Here is an 18,229-nt window from a genome sequence, read left to right on the forward strand (position 1 = left end):
CTATCCAAACGATTTATTATAAGTAAATTCCGTGCCTCAAAATAGAAGTTAGAGAGCTTTTTGAAGTCAAAATGCCGTTTGGCATACAATTGGCATACACAGCCAATATTGCAGAATGGGCTATCAGGCCAGACTCACTCCTGGAATCAAATAGAAATGAGATTTCCGGAGGGAGGGTTTACCAGGCTACATTAACTTAGCTTCAGCCATATTTAAACTTTGGCTATTTGAAGCCAAGTCCCAAGTTATGGGACAGTCTGCATAATGAGTAGGCTACTTTCTACTTTTGTTACTTTAAGTACATTTTGATAACAATACTTTTGTGCTTTTACATTGAGTATTTGCACATTGCAGTATTGATACTTTTACTTAAGTGAAACATTTGAGGACTTCTTCCACCACTGTGTGTGTGTGTGTGTGTGTGTGTGTGTGTGTGTGTGTGTGTGTGTGTGTGTGTGTGTGTGTGTGTGTGTGTGTGTGCGTGTTGTGTGTGTGTGTGTGTGTGTGTGTGTGTGTGTGTGTGTGTGTGTGTGTGTGTGTGTGTGTGTGTGTGTGTGTGTGTGTGTGTGTGTGTGTGTGTGTGTGTGTGTGTGTGTGTGAATGCGGGAGCGCCGCTCCTGTGCGTGTGCGTCACGCACTTCAAACGAGGTGCGGTCCAATGCGCAGCACGGAGAAGGCTCTGCGGTGCTTGCGCAGCAGCAGGCGGATCTTCTCGTCGTCAGAGTCCGGGTCCAGAGGCCTGTTGTACTCCTCGTCCTCCACCTCGTTCTCCGAGGCCTCGCCCTCCCCGCCCGGACCTCCGTGACAGCCGGCCTGCGTGGAGCTGGGCTCCGACGCGCTCTTCTTCCTCCACTTGGTGCGGCGGTTCTGGAACCACACCTATTAGTTAAGAAAGACATGTTTGATCTGTCATTTATGACTCAAGCTTAAAGCAAGGTGCAGTTACTCACGTAAGCAAGTTGATGATGATTTCCACCGAACCTGAACAACGTGCTCAAACAGTTTCGGGGGATAAAACTAAGTAAAGGGGCAGAAGTTCAGTATTTAATGTGTCTAAAATCTGGACATCATATAATGATTTGATAGCCTAAGTAAAGTAGTTTATATGCAGCACCGCAGCAGCAGCCTACACATTAGCCTATATAGCCTACACACACACACACGCACGCACGCACGCACGCGCGCGCACACACACACACACACACACACACACACACACACACACACACACACACACACACACACACACACACACACACACACACACACACACACACACACACACACACACACACACACACACACACGCAGCATAGTGTGTGTATCAGTGATTCTCAACCAGGGCCTCACTCCCCACTGGTGGGCCGTGAGGATGTTGCAAGTGGGCCCCCTCAAAATTGGCAAAACACTAATTTTAATGATAATATAACAATGATGTAAAAAAAAAGTAATGGTATTTATTTCTTTAAAACCTTGAAAAGTGAGTTTTCATTGTGATACATGCTAAATAGGAACTTAAAGTAGCCTTTACTATGTTCCATATGATCCAAGCTGGAACACAAGCAATTCATTCATCATTAAAATAAAGTAAAAATGCACGCGGCCCACCCATCTGACCTCTTAATATGCCGATAGGCTGGTCCGTTGGGTGGGCCGCAGAAGCTTTTGAGATTTTCAAGTGGACCCTGATCCACAATAGGTTGAGAACCACTGGTGTATATGATTTACTAGATATGGTAACAGCATTTTCTTATTTTTCCATAGAACCAATAATTATTAGAATAATAATACAAAGTTACAAACAAACAAACAATTGAAATTGCTCAGATCAAACATTCTACAGGAGGACATATAGCCTATATTGCAAATAAATCACAGGTTGCAGAAGTTCAGGAGACTCCTTGTAAAATAATGGAAGAAAAATCTGGTCCAGGATTATAAGCTACAGGATTTTGGGGGATTTAGCTCTGCCACGCCTAACTGGTAAAATGTCAGCTTATTTCAGAGGAGTTTTGAGCCCGCTTTTTATAAAGGGTGGAACTCCAAATTCTTACTCAATTCTTATGATGAACTTAACAAGTATATCTCCTTTCCACAAAAACATAGTGTATGGTCATTATTAACCACTTAAGTCCTATACTTCATCAAATAACGAAACATAGCCGATCTAGAGAAAACGGGTCTGTAGATCTGCTATTTTAGCTATTTAAAAAATAAAATAAAACACAGTTCCCTGGCGTCCCAAAATAGGGACTACGCCAGCCAGGGTTAATGTAGTAAATGTTCATTTTTGGCTTTTGATCTTGCCTACCTGGGGCATTACCAGTGACATTTGCACTCTCAATCTTTTAATTTAATTGTTTTCAGGATTCAAATTCAAAAGTAGCAGATCTACAAGCTCAAAACGCGTTGCTTCACGGCGCGTTTTGAGCTTGTAGATCTGCTACCTTTGATGCTTTTGTGTGACGCTGTTAGTAGTATGATCAAGTAGGGCGTTCATTTACGGGGGCAAAAAACCCACAAAAAGTTACAATATGGAAATATGAGGTTTCTGCCCGACAGCAACCAAATGTACCTTGACTTGCGACTCTGTCATGCCCAGGGAATAAGCCAGTCTGGCTCTCTCTGGTCCTGCCAGGTACTTGGTTTGCTCAAAGGTTTTCTCCAGGGCAAATATCTGATGTCCACTGAATGTTGGTCTAGTGTGTTTCTTTCTGCCTGCCATCTCCCCCAGAGTATTACTGTCTGAAATTAAAAAAAATACAAAACTTTGATAAATACACTTGTTCATGTGTGTAAAAGAATATACATATGTTGAGATAATCTCACAGAAGTTATTCCTGATCACTGAGAAGCCAAACTGAATCTAAATCAAAATAATTGCACATTCATTTTATCCGAAGCAAAGTTACAAGAAATGTATTTAACATAGCACAGATAGCTTTAGCTATTAAAGTGATCAGCCATTTGCAGTTCCTTTTTTGTTTGGAACGCCTACCAATTATTCTAGTATACTGTATGACAGAAAAATCCTATTTTTCCTCATTCAATGTACCATTTTCATGTGGCTCATGAAGCCTTTTTTTTTTGCATATGAATCACATATAACTGCATCTTTGATATTCCACATTAATTCATCACCCACCTTTAGTTTTACCATAAAACTAATGAAACCCTTGCAACAGGAAATTTCTGTCAATACGCATATAATTACTGTCATTATGTTTAAAATGCAATTTACCACAGGTATCGGCTTTCATCAGACACTGCAATGCTTCATAAATCAGAATTTCTGCAGAATCATAATAGAGTAACACTGACTGCCAAGTCATTTACTTAGTCTTGAATGAAAGCATCTGGCTCTCTGTCAGCAAAGTCACAACATATGTTGACAGAGGAAGGTAACTTAGCAAGGAGAGGAAGTTGTTCTATTTTGTGACCTGTCTGCATGCTGAGGTCAGACAAGAGCATTATATTAGAGAGACTCACTGTTGGCGCATTGCTGCCTCCCTCCTCGCCAGTCATAGCCGTTCTCAGCCCAGCAGCTGACGCTGCGAGCCTTCATCGGGCAGTCAGTGCCAGGCTTGGCAAAGCCGCCCAGGGACGAGTTGTAGTCTCGGTTATAATACATCCCAGCGCCGGTAACGGACGGGCCAAAGCCCCCCATAGTGGAGTATCCAGAGAGCAGCGTGGTTGTGCCCGATGATCCCATGCCCACCATGGAGCGGCTCAGGATGTCGCTGATGTTGTGAGGGGTGCCCGCGAGCTGGTTGTTCAGGCCTGGGTTAAGTTTATAGAAGGAGTTGGGTACGGAGTATTGGCACACCGGTGCCTTGAGATCAGAGGAAAACTGATTCAGGCCGTTGTTGAACAGGAAGGACCCCTGGATGTTTGGATCCATGGGAAGTGTCTCTGGCTCCGGGTTGCACCAACTCGCCCAGCAACGTCCAGTCGGTCAGGTCAGGTCAGGCAGACCCCAGTTTGGCCCACAGGAGTGCACACTGAACAGATTTATAATCGCACCCCCAAGTCTCTATGATGTTCAAATGATTAAGGCAATGGATGCTGCTATCTGCTACCTCTTCACCAAGTTTTCCTCCAAGTCCCTGATGTCTGCAAAAGTTGCTACTACAGCGTGGAGTATAGGGCCAATAGAAAAGCTTTCTTCACTCTCTCCCTTCACCTGTTCTCAGCCATAGTGTGGTGTATGATAATTCCATAATCACCTTCAGGTGAGCCCTCTGGAAGGATTTCACGGTGGCTCCTAAAAGACCGATAGCTCCTGCTTTCTCCTCAGGGGTCATAAATAAGCACTATCTTGAAATGGAAGTGGCACCTTGATAAAGACCGGCCACATTAGAATGCCGCCCTTGATTGGTCGGGTTCTCAGACCTCCAATGCATTTCCATTGGCTCCCCGGTGAAAGCCAAGCCTGTCATTGGCAGGCAGCAGATTGATAGTGTTTTGAACAGGTGGAGTGGGAACAAGTTGGCTTTTGATGGCCTGCCATGGCCAGCCGAGTGTGGTGGAGCAGAGATGGCTTGCTGGCCCTGGAATACACAGAATAACAGTTTCCTTCTTCTCAAAATCCAAAATAGAGTTTTAGTTGAAATTGACGCTGATGTGTTCTTAAAACAAATTATTCCTGGTGTTCATATTATGTCAATCCCTATTTTTGGCACATTGTTTATTAAACATCCTTATAGTGATACGACTGTAGCCTTCTCTTTTTAACTGTATTAGAAAATATGATAATGCAATAATGAATTAAAAGGGGTATGTCAGACATGATCATTTATATTTTATAATCTTTGTGTGCTTTGTGTATTTATAGAGGCATCTGTAGCATGTTATAAGTGTTATCGTGAGTGTATCTTACAGTACAGTGACTGCCTTATTTCAGTATGAATATGTATTATGTGTTGTCATTTTGGAGCCACACAGCTAAGCAGAAATTGAAACTCTCATTGCACATTTTAGATGTGCAGGAGCAGCAGCACAATTGTAATAATTACATTCACATTAGCCTTTTGATTGAGATCTAACCAGAGGTGAAAATTACGTCCGACATATTTGATTGACTGCATCTCATATATTATATCTTCATTTATTCATCATCACATTGAAATAACATTCAGTGCAGTTTTAGTTCAAGCGAGGGCAAAGCTTAATAATAATGATGCCATTTTGGAAGTGGTTAAGGATTGAATTGGAGATAATTGAAGAAGTTCAAAGAAAAAATACAGTATATCAAAATATGATCCCCCGCAACGCACAAAACAAAATCACATCGTAAGCATCACTAAAGTAAAAACAAATAAAAAAAACCTACGTACAGTATTGAATATTGTTTTACCAGCTTGATACATCCTGACTTTTCTTAATTTCATGGGAACAGTGTACAAACACAATTTGACTTTATGATTATGATATGTTTGTGAAGTCCTCTGCATAAAATTACACATACATTCTATTTGCTCCAAAACATGATAGAATGTTTTATGTTTAATGCTTTTAATGTTGAGGGTGCAGCTGACTCAATACTATCCCTCCAAGAAAAGTCTGCACACTCGCACACACACACACACACACACACACACACACACACACACACACACACACACACACACACACACACACACACACACACACACTATGTGTGCGCGCGCACACGTAGACACGCACATAAAGATAAATGCGTGCACGCACACACAAATATTCTCTCAGCACCCCCACTTCGCATACAAACTCACGGCATTGTTACTTTGCAAGCACAGAGAACATCAATTATTAACAGACTGCTGTGTGCCAGTGTGTGTGTGTGTGTGTGTGTGTGTGTGTGTGTGTGTGTGTGTGTGTGTGTGTGTGTGTGTGTGTGTGTGTGTGTGTGTGTGTGTGTGTGTGTGTGTGTGTGTGTGTGTGTGTGTGTGTGTGTGTGTGTGTGTGTGTGTGTGTGTGTGTGTGGGGGGGGTGTGTGGGAGTACCCTAACCATGGTAATGGGTGGGGGAAGTTCGGGATTTCCCCAGTTGGATGAGGACCCTGGTTCATTGAAGGGGCAACGAGTGGGCATGTTGAATGTGTTTGTATGTGTGAGTGTGGGAGGCTATAACTGTAATAGGCCTAATGTTTTTTTTTGTATAGGCCATTACTCCACAAAAAAAAACATGTATCCCACAAATAAATAAATACTGTCATTAATAATAATAATAATAATAATAATAATAATAATAAAACTTTATTTATATAGCACCTCTCAAAACTGGGTTACAAAGTGCTTTACAAAGAAAACAGCAAAAGAAAAATACTCAAAACAAAGAGAATGTAAAGATTAAAAACAATGCAGAAAACAATGCAGATATGCACATGAACAGACCACTTTCGTACTGGTGCAAGACCAGTGGAGATAGCTAATCTATAGAAGTGGGTTTTAAGGAGGGATTTAAACCGGGGGACAGACTCAGTGAGCCTGATCTCTAGGGGCAGGGCATTCCAAAGGGTCGGGGCTCTGAAGGCAAAGGCCATGCGACCTTTTGCATTTAACAGACCGTCGTGTATTTGAGGCAGTAAACTGCGTGTTACCAGGCCTAGCTGCTTAAAAGAAGTGTAGAAGAGATGTCCGGACCAGGTTCAGAATCATGATTCGGTTTATTCAGCAACAACAAACAGCATCATAACAAAGCTTCCAGGGGCAGGGAGCCCCTGTCCTCCCCCAGCCTCACGGCGTGGTCAGTACTCACTCACAAGTCATTTACAGTCACTCTTATACTCTAGGTTCACATTACAATAACAGGCGGGTGGGGGTCAGAGAATCCCCCCACCAGTTGATCAATTCCTTTGATCAGTGTCGCTATCTGTCTGTATCCTGCATCCTGCTCAAGGTATGACAGGATGAGAATATGAGAAGAGAAAGGCCAGGCCTGTTGTCTCTCAGGTTAAAAAAAGAGATGTAAATCACACTAAGACCCTTTGGAATGTCCAGGAGTGCGTGGTTAGAGGATCTCAGACTACGTGTAGGCCCATATGGGGGGAGTAGGTCCAAGATATAGGCTGGGGCAAGACCTAGCCTGGCCAAGTAGTGAGTAAGATTTTGTAACTGATTCTAAATTCAACTGGGAGCCAATGGAGGGATGCTAGAATGGGTGTGATATGATAAAAAAAAATTGTACCAGTTAAGAGACGGGCCGCAGCATTTTGAACCAGCTGAAGGCTGTGGATGGATTTTTTTGAGAGGCAGGTGTCGAGAAAATTACAATAGTCTAACCGCGAGAAAATGAAGGCATGAACAACTTTTTCTAGATCGGCGATGGTCAGGAATGATTTAATTTTTGCTATATTTCTAAGGTGATAAAATGATGATTGATGATTAAAATTAATTATGATGATTAAAATTAAATACAAATACTGTATGTAAAGCACCAGTACAGTTGTAATTTGGAGTAATCCTTAAAATTTATAATTCAGGAAGGCAGTGAGCCACACTTACTGAAACCTAGGCCTGGGGCCAAAATTCCTTGCCATTAGTGTAATTAAATAGTAATATGTAATGAATTATTTTTCCTTTCTCTCCATTGTTCAGTTATTTAGTATATTTAGCTTTGTTCAGCATTTATTGTGTTATATGCCTTGTTGCACCAAAATGTCCTGTTAGATACATTATAGTCTTGAAGTTGAGCTCTTGAAAAAGTAGCAGGGAAAAGAAAACAGCAGTGCAAGATGACAGATATGCTAGTAACTTTCCAAGAGTGAGGATGACGCAATTTGGGAATTTCGCTGCTCCTCTGGTCCTGATCAGTCCTCATCCTGTCACATGAAGACTTGACTCAGTGGTCACATGATCAGAGCACACCACGCATTCTCCTTTAGGGGGCAGCAAAACTCTCCAGCCACTATCCAGATTTAAAAAGATGATGAATCATTGAAAACTGTTAACTGTTTTGCAACACGTGCAAGAGACTTTTGACTTTTGAGTTTTGGTTTTGTTATTCCCTTCAACTGTGGCATTGAATTCACATTATATGCTCTTTGTGGGAACAATGCTGTTTGAATTGCCCATATCTTGTAAAACCTTTGCCCTTCCCCAAACATAAAGCTGTTGGAATACAACATTAACCACAAGGACAACAATGTCTTATAACTAAACTGATATCACTGTAGGTGTGCAAATGTTGAACTTCCGTAAAGATAATTCAACGGCAGACTGAGAGGCTTGTTTAGATTATTGTGTTCTTGAGGTTCAACTGGGGCTTTGCTTTGATAGAAAATGCCCTTTGTAACAGATTGATTGATTGATTGATTGATTGATTGATTGGTTGAATACTTTATTAGTCGAAAATTTAAACAGCACATGGTACAGTCAGACATTAAGGCTCAAAGGATAACACAAAAAAAGTCCTATAGGGACTTGTTTCCGTTGTGGTCCTATGTATTCAATTCAACAACATAGCATAAAAAGACACACAATAACCTCCAGTGCTGAAGCCAAGCGTCCACACATCAGCAAAAGGTTAAATTCAAGATTCAAGAGATATTTGCAGTGATGGATGAAGTAAGTACTCACATTTGTTACTTAAGTAAAAGTATCAATACCCTAATGTAGAAATAGTAGTTACAAGTACAAGTTCGGTATTAAAACATTACTTGAGTAAAAGTGCAAAAGTATTGGCATCAAAATGTAGAACTCAATATGCAGAATGTCCCATTTCACAAGTTTTCCGATGTATACAAATCTTTTGAAAATAGCAGATCTACAAGCTCACAACACATCGCGATGTGACGTGTTGTGAGCTTGTAGATCGGCTATTTTCAAATAACCAAAGTATAGGACTGAAATCACTGAATTGATTAATGTATGTTTTGTAATAATAATCAAAACCTACAAAGTAACTAGTAACTAAAGTTTTCTAATAATTGTAGTGGAGTATAATGTAATATATTTGCCTCTGAGATGTAGTGGAGTAGAAGTAAAAGTACTGAAAATTGGAAATACCTCAAAAGTGTACTTAAGTACAGTACTTGAGTACATGTACTTAGTTACTTTACATCACAGTGTATTTGTCATTATGCTTGTATGTGCAATGAAATATTGGTGTGGTATACTCAACCAGACTGTAAACATTGTCCAACATACAGTATAGTATAATAAAAAACAGGTAATAAGGTTAAAAGTAACACAGTGTGTACAGTGTCACTGTTTAGGTCGCTATGCATTCATCTTCCACTGACATTTTTGTTTTAAATTTTGTGAATGAAAATGTATTCATTCAATGAATTCAATGAATATTTTCAAATATAAATCTTCACACACATAAGTGTGCAGGAAGACATCTGTTGCAGCTGTTGCCATAAGTAATTGGAAGACTTTCCGAGAAAACGACACCATTTTAACATAAATTGATGACCTTGATTATGAGGTGTGCCTGTGCTATCTTTTCACTTCTGAAAAGATAAGAAGTTAAGTTTCATTATTACTTTGCTTTATAAACTACACTATTTTAACATTCAGAATCATGACCTTGATTTCTGAAGTGTGAACTTTATGGTGGCTGTTAAACACCATAAGATTCTGAAAAGATAAGTTAGTTTCATTTCATTATGACTTGTCAGCCTCACATGCAGTGAAATGTTGGTGTTGCATGCTCTGCCAGATAAAGAATCAGTGGTGGAAAAAGTACTCACATTTTTCAATGAATTAAAAGTGTCAGTACTGCAATGTAAAAAATACTCTGTTACAAGTAAAAGTCCGGAATAAAACATTTACTTGAGTAAAAGTACAAAAATATTGGTATCAAAATGTACTTCAAAAGTACCAAAAGTAGAAAGTACTCATTATGCAGAATATCCCATTTTACAAGTTTTTCAAATGTATGCAAAGTATTCAAATGGCCAAAATGTATATAGGGCTGAAGCGGTTATGTTTTTGTAATAATAATCAAAAGTAACTAGTAACTAAAGTTTTCAAATAATTGAAGTAGAAGTAAAAGTACTGAAATTTGGCAAAAATACAGTAAAGTAAAAATACCTCAAAGTTGTACTGAACTACAGTACTTGAGTAAATGTTTTATCTGTATTTCACAGATTAAAAAAAAAAAAAAAAAAAAAGATTAAAAATATGTTTTGATTAAAAATATTTTTGTATTATTATATTTTTTTTATGGGGGGGGCTAGTGAAAGTTGCATAAGTTCTTGCTGTAATGGTGTATGTGATATGAAATGTGAGCTTACAATAATCACAGTAATCCTTAATCATATTCCATCATATTCAAAGGCTTTTGCAGAGAAATTAGACAGACTCCAGTCACTTTCAAATTAGAGCACTACAGAGGGCAGGTGTGTGCATCTGTTTCCAGCTGACGCTCGTTGACGCTCGTTAATGTTATAGGCATCAGAGGCAATTAAGCTTTTGCACTGTCAAATAGGCCAACATCTAATCTAAGATTAGTGGGACTCATTCAAATGACCAGAATCAGAATCAGAAGACTTTATTGCCATGACATGTAAACATGTTAGGAATTTGGTTTGATGCAGTGGAGCGCAGTTTACAACAGGACTGGTGCAAGACAGGACAAGACAGTGCAAACCACATCATAGTGCAACACAAGTAGTAAATAAAATAATTAATTAAGATCAGTTACACCAGTGAGTCCCGGGACTCACTTCATTGAAAACCTATATTTATTAGATATTACATTGATATTAAAGCTATTTTATTTGATTAGATATGTGATGTTGTTACCTGACAATTAGTTGACTTTTGGTGAAAAGATATGGTACCGCATATGTCTCGGTATCGGTTGATATCGGCAGAGGTGGACGAAGTACTCGACCCCAGTACTTGAGTAAGAGTACAGATACTCCTTGGTCAAATTCACTCCACTATAAGTAAAAGTAGCTCAGTCAAAATGTTACTCAAGTAAGAGTAAAAAAGTATTTTAAAAAAAATATACTTAAGTATTCCAAAGTACATTAAAGTACAAGTAAAAGTAAAAGTAGAAGTACATTTCTTAATTTTGATATCAATGAATTGCTGTAATGTTTTCACAATGAATTTATAGGACCTTGTAACTCTTGTTTCAGAGAAGTACTGTAACTCTCTGAAACCACCTGCACTGCATGCACTGATGTGCTTGCTTGTACATGTTATACAAAGCCTTCAGAAACACCTATAAAAACATAGAAATGACTGAGGAACCAGAACTAAATACTTTTACTCCTAAACCCATACAAGATGTAACAAAGAGGCGAGCGGAGGGGGAAGCCAGAAACACGGCTAGTGTGAGAGCAGAAGTTAGGCCAATTGCATTTTAGGGAAGAAAAAAAACAGCCAACCTAAAGGCCAAACCGCACCAATGCAACTAGTCGCAACTCCTTGCAACAAAACTGTTTTAAGGTCAACCACACCAATGCAACTCCTTGCAACTGCCATTGGGGTTAATGGTTGCAAGTAGTTGCAAGTAGTTGCAAGTAGTTGCATGTTGCAACATGCATGGCGAAACATTGTTGTGGATGTGGAGTGGGCTTAAAAGTACTCAGTACTTTATAGCCTTCCTAGAAATATACTCGAGTAAAAGTAAAATATTTGTCTTGGAAATGTACTCAAGTAAGAGTAATACGTATCAAAAAAATCTAATTCTCAAGTAAAGTACAGATCCTCAGAATCTGCACTCAAGTAGGCCACCTACAGTACTCAAGTACATTTACTCCGTTACTGTCCACCACTGGATATCGGAATCGGAAATTAAGAGTTGGAATATCGGATATTGGCAAAAAAGTCAATATCGAATATCCCTAACAATAGGTTTATTATTTTTAAATTGAAGCACCTACTAAAAGTCACCTTTAGACTGGTCATTTTACCTGTCTGTTTTTATTAGGACTGTAGAAGTGTTCATTTTCTGAAGTCTGAACCATTGAGATCAGTTACTTGAAAAGTGTTCTGTCAGGTTTTACACAAAAGCAATTTTAATAAAATTACTATTGGCACATGATTCATATAGTAGTAGTGGTTTCTGTTTATGACTATGAAATGGGTCTGAAAGATTTTGATTGAAACGTTGTTTAATACAAATAGTTCCAATGGCATCTAAATGTACACATGTGGTTGTAAGTATATGCTTATCGCTGCTGCGAGGATGAGGGGGTACCTGGAAAAAATTCTCCCCTCCAAGGGGTACCTGGGCCCAAAAAGTTTGATAACCCCCTGGGAGGATTGAATTGGAGATAATTGGAGAAGTTCAAAGAAAAAATATATCAAAATATGATCCCCCCAACTCACAAAACAAATATATAATAAACACAATTTGACTTGACTCAGCAGCAACACCCTCCAGCCACTATCCAGATTAAATAAGATAAGATAAGAGGAATCATTGAAAACTGATGCCCCCCAGACGGTCTGGCAGACGACTTTATCTGTGCTCTGCCAGATAAAGAATCAGTGGTGGAAAAAGTACTAACATTTTTCAATTAAGTAAAAGTGTCAGTACTGCAATGTAAAAAATATTCTGTTACAAGTAAAAGTCTGGAATAAAACATTTACTTGAGTAAAAGTACAAAAATATTGGTATCAAAATGTACTTAAAGTACCAAAAGTAGAAAGTACTAATTATGCAGAATATCCCATTTTACAAGTTTTAGAAATGTATACAAAGTATTCAAATGGCCAAAATGTATATAGGGCTGAAGCGGTTATGTTTTTGTAATAATAATCAACAGTAACTAGTAACTAAAGTTTTCAAATAATTTAAGTAGAAGTAAAAGTACTGAAATTTGGAAAAAATTCAGTAAAGTAAAAATACCTCAAAGTTGCACTGAAGTACAGTACTTGAGTAAATGTACGTAGTTACTTTACACCACTGCAAACAATGTACAGCATATCGTTGCTGTCAGGTGGAAACCATGTATATCACTAAACACTATTCTTATATACTTTTTAAAAAATGGACAAAAGAACCTGTGTTCAAATGGCTCAAATGTAGTTATTATTTAGTCACAAGCTCTTGCTGATACTTTTCATTGCATCAATATTGATAAAACCCCCAAACTTGACCACTTTCACTTTCACTTAAAATAGATTCATAAATAGCTCATGAATAACAGATCTCGAAGCTCACAACACGTGTCATTGCGACGTTGTGAGCTTGTAGCAATATTATATATTGTACGGCTATTTTTGCTACTTTTGTGTGACACTGTTGTGTGACAAAGTATGACATTAATTTACACCCCCAAAAAATGGAGATACAAGGTTTCTGCCCGACATGTTAAAGATATATAATAAAATCACACAAAAAACAAGGCAGGCCTAATAAAAACTGAATCTAATTCAGTTGGGTACAGTAATAAGTGTTATAACAAAAGCGTACCAAGCAGTAATAAGTAATGAAGTGTAAAGTGTAGAAAACTTTAAATAACAACATAGCTGTGAAAAACGCTATCAATTTACACAGAATAATTCAGAATTTGGAACGGCATCTTCCCTGTGTTACTGAGGTAGGATAATATAACTGTATGTTGCAGCCAGAGGAAGATTACAGAATAGACAATATGCAGAATATAAATGGGAGAACAAACTAGCAACCGAGATATCCAGAATATACATACATGCAGCAGAAAGTTGGCCTAAGTACAAGTATGCATAGTACAAACAGCAGTGAATATTATGTGTGTTCAGTCAGAGTTGGGCTCCAAGCCAAGAGAAGGCGGTCTCAGCCTCCTCTCTGAGTTAAAGTTTGGGTACTTTTCCAAAGTCCCTCCCCTTCTGTTGTGATTGTTTTGTGTGTCAGCCTCTTGCACGTGGTGTGGAGCAACAGGGGTATAAAGGCAACCATACCCTCCCACCTCATCAGAAAAACCAAACAACTCAACAAGATACAGATGTATGTACAGGGTCTCCTAGATATGCTCAGCACAGTCCCTGACCTCTTCAAGATGGAGAAGATCTGCACTGATTCTGGTAAGGCTTTGTTTACTTGATTCTGCAACTCAATATTACATTGTAAAATCCTGGGTTTATCTCAGAGTCCTGAATTGAACTGGGAGCATACACAAAATGTGACTCAAAGGTCACTCAATGTAACTCTGAGAGTGCACAAAATGGAACCAAATGGGCCCTTATGGGTCCAAATTGGTTCAAATTTGTACACTCTCAAGTCTCAAACCTTTAGTCTTATTAGTCAATTCTCTATTGTATATCAGATCAGGTTAATTTAATGGATAAAACATTGATCAAAATACTGTACATGTGATATAGGTACAACATTGAGTTTTGTTCTTGACTCAGAGAGAATTAATTGAAGACGTGACAAGAAGAGTTTTTTTTTTCATTGATGATTACTCATCGTCTCAGATGATGATACAAAATATCATCATAAGCCAAAAGATGTGTTACAGCATTACAATGCAGGGATGCATGCTGTAAGCAGGAAGTAATGCATGCCTATGCATGCCTATGACGCTTACAGTAAAATGCTGCTGTAGATGATGTCAAACACTCTCATTGATTTCTAAGAAAGGGTGAGCAGCACGTGAGATACGTGAGATTAGATTAGGAGGTGTAATTTACAGTTAGGCAGTTATAAACATCTGCCACAGACAGTTTGTCTGGTTATACAGTTCATTTGCATTTCTGTTCATTTGCATTTTCTGTTTGTAGGCAAGTATTGATTAGACCAGGGTTTGTTCATGAGAGGGAATTAGTGTGTACAGTGTCATTTTGTCACTATATGCATACAGTACATAGTGATATGTATATATGCATTAATAGCACTAATTTTCCACTTGTGTGTGTGTGAATTAATTCTTTTCAAATATAAACTTTCACACAAATAAGTGATAAGATGATTTTCTTCATTTGCCTTGAAATGAAGAAAGATATCATAATCTGCCTATCAATGTTAACAGTGACTTACCATAGCCATAGAAAACTATCCTGTTTTAAAATACACTCAGAATTATGACCTTGTTTATATGAGGTATTAAACTAGTAATCCCTTCTGGAAAGATAAGAAGTTACTTTCATTTTTACTTGGCAGTCAACCTTGTTTTTATCTTCTTCACCTGACTGTCAACCCCCTTCAATCTTTCAGTCAACAAACCTCTTCCTCTTAAGGCTATTCTGTAAAGCACAATATACTTTGTGTCAAAATATAATTCCATTCATGTAAAGAATAATTTGTTTTTATTCACTGCAGTCATGTAAAAAAAAGAACATGATCACATCTCATTCCAATCATTCAGAGTAAACATCAGCTGTTTGTTTTTCCATGTGACCCTTATGTTCCTCTTCTTAACCACTTTGGCCATGTCATGAGCAAAAAAAATCTAAATCTTGAATTTTACATGTTGAAGCGACAATAGCAGATCTACTGTATAAGATCACAACATATTGCAATGCAATACTTTGTGAGCTCGTAGATCGACTATTTTTAGTACTATTATTATTATTTTGTATGAAATGGGTCTTAAGCGGTTAACAACTATGTACTCCAGTAATTTTATTATATTTCCAGTAATTGTATACATTTTTAATAAAGTGATTGATTTTAACTTTATTTTATTTTAATCAAGCTTCCTCTCTCTCTCTCTCTCTCTGCAGGATCAGAGGAGTCACACAGGTGTGGGCTCTTCTGCCTGGGTCCTTTGACCTTCCACATGCAGGCTGTGGGTGAGCGGGTCAGCCTGAGCCAAGGGGGCAGACTGGCAGAGAGGGTTCCAGGCACATTCAGGAATGGCCTGGTGTTCAGCAGCCGCCCGCTGAAGGTACGGGAGAGGCTGCGTCTGAGAGTGGTGCAGGGAAACATGCAGAGATGGCACGGGGCGCTGCGAGTGGGCTTCACCAACGTACCACCGACGTCCAGGGCTGTCCCTCTACCCCCCATGGCCATCCCTGACCTCACAGACACACCTGGGCACTGGGCTGCACCCTTACCCGAGACTCTCTGCCGCTCAGGTTCAGAGCTTGAATTCTGGGTTTCTTCTGGTGGTAGCATCTGCTTTAAGAAGAAGAACGACATCGCCAAGTATAAACTGAAGGGAGGAGTGGATCTCTGTCGGCCCCTATGGGCCATGGTTGACATCTACGGACAAACATGCTCCATTCTACTGCTAGGTATACATCATGAAATTCATTCATCAACCCTATCATATAGTGTAGACAAGACAAGCAGATCAACAAGCAAATCTACTTGTAGATCATGTCTATCTGCTATTTAAGAGATTTGGTATAGTGGGTCAAAATGAGGGGGCGAAGTACAGACCCCTGGGGGAACCCGGTTAACAAAGTATAGGGTTTAAATGGTTAATGACATTAACCCCGGCGTCCCTATTTTGGGCATGTCTTCATAGGTGAACATTTTCAAACATTTTCAAAGAAGAACATTTCTATTAAATGTTTCAACAAGCTACAAACTCACAACGTGTCATGCTGTGAGCTTATTGATCTGCTATTTTTGTGGTTAATTAGCCTGTTATTATTTTTTTTAAACTTGCCATCCCACATGACATTACAGTGAAAATGACTCCCACCTGATTTCTTGTTGCAGGCTCAGAGTTAAAAGGATCTTTAAGATCCCGGAGGTCATGCCCCACTCCTGAACACCTTTCCTCACCTGATGTCGACAACCATTACAACTTGAACTGTTCTCCAGAGGGCATCTGTGCAAACATGGACAGTCGCGTTTCCGATCCGGCCAAGGAACTCAAATCAGGTAAACAGGCTCAGTCTTTCAGACACAACACAGTGTTTATAAATCAGTGTACTGTAGGCCAAGAAATACTTATTCTTATTTGACCTGAAGTTGTTATCACATCACGGTGTAGATAAAAATCAATGCTTCTCTTTTCTTGCATACAGAGACTGTGAAGAGCTGTGTGGCATGTATGGCAAAAGATGCCAGCGTCACTCTGCGATGTGGCCACACATGCTTATGCCACCAGTGTACCGCCAGAGTGATCCAGGAGTTCGGCACCTGCCCGCTGTGTCGAAGGTCTATCTGAGATTCACTGGAGGAGGCTACTGGTGGCCAGTCATGGACTCTTAATACTGTGAAAATGAACTCTGCTGCAGAAGTTCCCAGGGGAAGTCTCATGGGATTTCACCGTGTACCATAATGATTATGCGGTTATTAACCACATTAAACCTGGCGTCCCTATTCTGGGAATGCCATTATATGTGTGAAAGAAACTACAAAAACATAACTCTTCTCAATTTTCAAAATGTTCTCAAATAAAATCAATTGCAGATCTACAAGCTCACAACTTGTAGTGATGCGACGCATTATGACCTTGTAGATTGGCTATTTTTGCCATTCATCGCACAACAAAGTACATAGGACTGAAGTGGTTAAATCTATAAACGGTGGTATTTAAGCCATTAAAACCAGGAAAGCATTTTAGATTTTTGCATTGGCTATTCAAAAAAAAAGCAGATATACAAGCTCACAGCTTGTACACCTGCTATTTAAAAAAAATAATGTTTTAATCTTGAAAGAGTGAGAACTACTGATTTAGAAGTAGAATCGGCCTCAGGTCTTAATGGGTTAAGCTCCCATGTCACCCCAGGGACCCTGGGAACTTCCCAACCTTTCTCCACTACAGGCTGCTCGCCTCAGTGGCCCTTTGAAGCACTATGAAGAAGCTCTGGAAAGTGAAAGTCTCAGCTCAGGATAAACAACATGGCTTTATATGTACATTTTATACATGAACTCCAACTGATTGTTCTGTTTGTACCGAATCTCTTACTGAAGAAAATTGCACTAAAGACAATGACTGTACTGTAAACAATTTTATACTATGTTCCTTGAAGGATGAAAAAACGACTAAAAATATTTTATATAATGTACTTTTCGCACTTTAATTTATAATCTCAGGGTTATTTTTTATATACAAGTATACTATATTATTGCATATGTCTGATAAATGATTATATTCTTAACCAAGTGTGTACTTTGTTCTTTTTTTCCTATTTGTGTATAATAGATATTATTTATTTTATGTATTATTTATGTGTTCAGAAATATTGCTACACTTATTGTGCATGTATGTGATCGTCATCAAATTCATGAAGTTATTGAGCTGATTATAGCCTATTTGTTGTTAATGTCAAAACTTGAATTTACCTGATAAAGGTCTGTCCAATCAAGATGACGTGTCCCTGACATCACGTTAATACAATATTGAAAACAATGATAATACATTATAAACGGTTTATAATGCCGATTAATTGTTTTGACA

General features: G+C 38.8%; 2 protein-coding genes across 2 annotated transcripts; one reads left to right on the forward strand and one right to left on the reverse strand.

Annotated features, from left to right (window-relative positions):
- Positions 1-639: 639 nt before the first annotated feature.
- nkx6.3 (NK6 homeobox 3) lies at positions 640-3,901 on the reverse strand (the record flags this gene model as incomplete). The annotated part of the gene is made up of 3 exons (XM_080433027.1): positions 640-879; positions 2,576-2,745; positions 3,490-3,901. The coding sequence occupies 3 exons, from the start codon at positions 3,899-3,901 to the stop codon at positions 640-642; spliced, it is 822 nt and encodes a 273-aa protein (XP_080289153.1).
- Positions 3,902-13,851: 9,950 nt separating this feature from the next.
- On the forward strand, positions 13,852-18,122 carry LOC308088061 (E3 ubiquitin-protein ligase NEURL3). The gene is made up of 4 exons (XM_080432407.1): positions 13,852-13,952; positions 15,594-16,106; positions 16,540-16,704; positions 16,851-18,122. Exons 1-4 carry the CDS (start codon positions 13,874-13,876, stop codon positions 16,991-16,993), a joined length of 900 nt encoding a protein of 299 aa, XP_080288533.1. The 5' UTR covers positions 13,852-13,873; the 3' UTR covers positions 16,994-18,122.
- The last annotated feature ends 107 nt before the right edge of the window (positions 18,123-18,229 follow it).

Source organism: Gymnoscopelus braueri (genome assembly GCF_963280865.1).
Source record: "Gymnoscopelus braueri genome assembly, chromosome: 7".
NCBI classification, from domain to species: domain Eukaryota; kingdom Metazoa; phylum Chordata; class Actinopteri; order Myctophiformes; family Myctophidae; genus Gymnoscopelus; species Gymnoscopelus braueri.